Source organism: Nannospalax galili, unplaced genomic scaffold (genome assembly GCF_000622305.1).
Source record: "Nannospalax galili isolate Female #2095 unplaced genomic scaffold, S.galili_v1.0 scaffold510, whole genome shotgun sequence".
Lineage (NCBI taxonomy): Eukaryota > Metazoa > Chordata > Mammalia > Rodentia > Spalacidae > Nannospalax > Nannospalax galili.
In genome coordinates, this window is record NW_008329677.1 from 1487325 (window position 1) to 1491829 (window position 4505).

The following is a 4505-nucleotide window of genomic DNA, read 5'->3' on the forward strand; positions in this document are numbered from 1 at the left end:
TTATAGAGTTTATAATGAGTAAAAGATTATATAAGGGTAATAATTCATCTGTAAACCTAGAAATGTACAGCCAATTTTGAAAGAGATGTACCCTAGCTCAGAAAAATGTTATTGAATAGGTTAATGCTGTTGTAATGAAATGCTTCTTTTAATTAAAATAAATAAATAAATAAATAAAAATTTTTAAAAAAGTTCTTTTCCAAAGAAGTACAGAACAAATTATTTAAATAATGACTGTGACAAATATTCTAATTTTTAGTACTTTATTCTAAAAATGGATTTAAATATTCATTATAGAAACACTTACTCCTGGGCTGGAAAGATGGCTTAGCTGGTAAGAGCAACTGGCTGCTCTTGCAAAAGACCTGGGTTGGGTCCCCAGCACCTACGTGGTGGCTAACAGCTATCCATAACTTTAGTTCCCAGGGATCTGAAGCCTTCTTCTAGCCTCCACGTGAATTGCACAACAATGGTGCACTTAGATACATGCAGACAAAACATCCCTACACAGAAAAATTAAAATATGAAAAAACTGCACACAAGCCACAAATTGTAGCCACTGGCTACATTATTCCTGAACAACCACCACCACAACAAAGTCTCTCAAGTATTTTATTCTTTCTTCTCTATTTCTTTTGAGTAACTTTGACCTTTCTTTGAAATAACTGATGAGAGCAACACAAGAGCAAAGAAATAAAATCTCAGACTACAAAGTTTCATTGTTTTGAAGTTTTCTTAAAATGAGACTTAGTAGATGTTCATTAATTTACTCAGTTGACTAAGTCTGCATTAGTGTTCATGGTTCTCTCTGAGGATTTGTAGAAGCATTGGAGTATACAAAAAGTGGTACTATTTTAACATCAGGACTTCTGAAGCCCATAGAAAGCAGTGCTGTTTCAGCATTGGGACTTCTGAGGTTTTGGCCTATAAGTAATGGCTTTTGAAGTACACTGGGAAAAGTGGTATGAATTCATTTGACATTGTTCTTACATTGAGAAAGATTCTTTAATAGATATTTTTGCATATTGAAGTGAGTACTGTGAGGTATAATTTTCATGCAACTATTGGAGATTATTAAAAATACTTTGTTGGTAGGAATTTTTAGGTTTTTGATTATATCCAATAACTGTCTACACTGTAGTACAAGGCAACGTTCCTAATGTGCAATAAGGGAATCTGCGGTGGTAGATACTGTGTGTAAGCCATTTCTTGAGCTGCTGGTTATGCATCTTGTATGTATGCCATTTGCTGAGCAGTGGAGGCAATAACAAATTCAGCCTTTAAAATTTTTTTCTCATCCTTTGTCAGGCTGTGTTCTGGATTCACAGAAAGGGACCACAGTGGGGAGATCCTTTTCTCTTAGCTGGCGTAGCCACCCAGATGTGAACGAGCCAATGAGATTCAGGAGTGCTACTACATCTGGAGCACCAGGAGTAGAGAAGGCAAGAAATATTGTTCGCCAAAAAGCAACTGGTAAACATCTATTTAAATATTTCTCAAAAATCTAATTGTTATTTAAAATTGAGGTACAGGAACAAATGTTTTAAAAGTGTACTCAGACTTTAAATTTTAGATTTTTTTATTAAATAAAATGTCTCTGTCTTTTTAAACTTTCTGGTATGGCTAATTTTCAAATTACAGGTCTTGATATTTATTTCTAAGTTCTCCATTGTGAAAAGGAACATGAGCATTAACATCGAGTAAGATATTTGCAAGATAGAGAAAATAAATATTTTGTTTGAACCTTGAAGAAAGACTCAATAAATATCCCATCACTTGCAGTGATGTCATTGCTAGGCTGCACTCCTGTTAGAATGTGACAACTGTTTCTGACAGAGAAAAAGGATGACAGACTTGGGTTTTAGGAATGATGGAAACATTTTCATTTTTTGCTTCTTTAAAAATTGAGCTTTCAGTGGTTGAGAGTGCTGACTGCTCTTGCAGGGGACCCGGGTTCGATTCCCAGAACCCACATGACGGCTGCAGGCTGTGCTTAGCTCCAGTTCCAGGGGAATCTGAGGCCCTCTTCTGACCAAGGTGGTGTTGCATGACATGGGTGCACATGCACTCATGCACATAAAATAAAAATAATAAAATAAGCTGAGCGTGGTGGTGCACACCTGTAGTCCCAGCACTTGGGAGGCAGAGGCAGGCGGGTCTCTGTGAATTCAAGGCCAGCCTGGTCTACATTACATAGTGAGTTCCAGGACAGCTGGGGCCACAGGGAGACCCTGCTTCAAAAAGACCAAAAAAAAAAAAAAAATAGAAAGAAAAGCTTTATGTGCCTGTAGATGTTGTCTTTATAGCCTATTTGAATAGCACTGTTACTTGTCCAAGAACTCCCACTTGCCCAGACTGCTTTGCTACACTTTACTCTTAAGCCAAAACAAAGCTTATTTGAGTTGTGAAGAACAATGAAGTTCTTTCCTCTCCAGTGACTTTAAAACACATGTATCTCAATTTCCTGTAGCTTTCTTACCAGTAGTACTATGTAATAGTTGATATTCAACAACTTCAGAAAATAATAAGACCCTCTAGCCATCAAACAAAGCTTTGTTTAACATATTTTGCTGTTTCTGATTAACAGCCTGATGTAGATGACTTAGAATGCTGTTGGCATTCTTTTGGAAGTATATTAACTGTAACTTCCTAACTCTTTTTGCCTTAGCATTTGCTAGTTATTATCTCCTTAATTATCTGCACCAATATTCTGCTCTTTTCTTCATTCTGTCCTCAAAGAGAAACCCATTTCCTAAAAACATTCAGCATTTGGGGATGCCCGCCCATTTCTTTCCTCAGTTCAACTCCTACGAAGTCTTTACTGCTGTCACTAGGTCCTTCAAAGAAAGAGATCTGTGACAACAGCAGCATCCTTCCTGAGCTGCCCAGGCTTATGCTGTCTTCACCACCCTTGAATTCCAAGTATAAATACTGATCTGAAACTTTAGATTTTATTCCCACATGTTGATAAGCAGCAAATCACTGTACGTGCATGCTCCATACAACACTACTTTGGAGTGATGGTATCCTAACTATCAGCAGGCATTTTAAGTTATCAGTATAGTAGAAGCACTAGTGTGCTTTAGAAACACTCAGGAAAGGCAGGTTATGTATATAAATGTTCTCAAGTATTTGAGGGGCCATGACAATGGACAAACGTTTTACAGAAGTTTTTTAATTATGTTTGTAGAGTATGTACTTTAAAACCATAAGGTTGGCTTTGTAGGATTATCTAAATTTTAATTCTGGAACCATTATTTTTGAAAGAGATGTTCAGCTGGACAAGTCTGTTGTCTTTATTCGTTATGTGTACACATGAATATATGCATCTATATGCATGTCCTATTGCCTCTTATATTTTTAAATTGAAAAATGTTATGTATGAATCAGTTGTTGCCAATGAAAACAAATGACCTTTGAAGATTTTTTAAAATCTTGCTGTTTAATAAACTTAATGTACACAAGCTAGATATTTGTGATTTTTTACTCAGTTTTATTTTTATGCAGAAGAGTAACTCACTTTTTCTTCTTTTTAAAAAACCCAAATAACCAGGTAGTCCATACCTTTAATTCCAGCACTCAGGAGGCAGAGGCAGGTGGATCTCTTTGAGTTCCAGGCCAACCTGATCAATGTAGTGAGTCCTAGGCCAGCCAGGGCTACTCAGTGAGAACCTATCTTTAAAAAAAAAAAAAAAAAAAAAAAAAAAAAAAAAAGCCTAAGATATTTTAATTGTATTTTGTCTTATGTAAAGGCACATTTTATGAGAACAGAAGTTCAGGAAGATAATTTTTACTGTTTTTAAAAGTAGGTAATAGTACATAGCAGTACTCATCTTAGCAGTAATAATTACGGAAAAGAAACTTTGCTTTTCTAATCTTAGGAAGAAAATAGTAAACAGTTTAAGATTATCACAATAAGGACTTATCCCACAGATTTCAATTTGGTAAAAAATCTGGTACTGAGTGACACCAGGGAATCATGATTAACAAAGAGTACATTTGGTTATAACCTTAGAGGCTGGGCACAGAGAACTAACTTTGACCCTAAGTATCAATGGTGGTAAGAATTCAGGTTTCTAAAATGTGAGAGTGATCAAAGTGAGTCTTCATTTCTATATAAAACATCCAGTATTTTATTTTTTCCAAAATATCTGGTTATAATCTTGGAAAAATGCACAATCATTTTGATTTTTGAAAAGGAAAACTCTTTAAATAGTACTCAAATAAAATGTCTTCATCATACTCAGAGAGAAACAAATCTTTTATATTTTGACATTTACACAGAAGTTGTCTTTTACATATTATCTGACCCATACATGAATTATACAATAATCATATTGCTGGAAATTCTAATAAACAAGGGATAGTTGAAGGGGCAATAAAGTAAAGCATTTGTTTTGCCCTTTGCAAATATGCCACCATTGCTTGTAGTTTTGTTTCATTCATGCTTAATGGAGATAGGTTTTACAAAAAGGCAAATAATCCTTTATATTTTAATTTTAAAG

The 4505-nt window shown here is 35.0% G+C and overlaps 1 protein-coding gene across 2 annotated transcripts in view; it reads left to right on the plus strand.

Annotated features, from left to right (window-relative positions):
* Ralgapa2 (Ral GTPase activating protein catalytic alpha subunit 2) overlaps nucleotides 1-4505 on the plus strand; it is a 371371-nt gene that overhangs the window by 146033 nt on the left and 220833 nt on the right. For both annotated transcript variants that reach the window (XM_029567609.1, XM_008841311.2), the window contains exon 16: nucleotides 1309-1473. In XM_029567609.1, the coding sequence (XP_029423469.1) occupies nucleotides 1309-1473 (165 nt within the window). The remainder of the gene's footprint in view (nucleotides 1-1308; nucleotides 1474-4505) is intronic.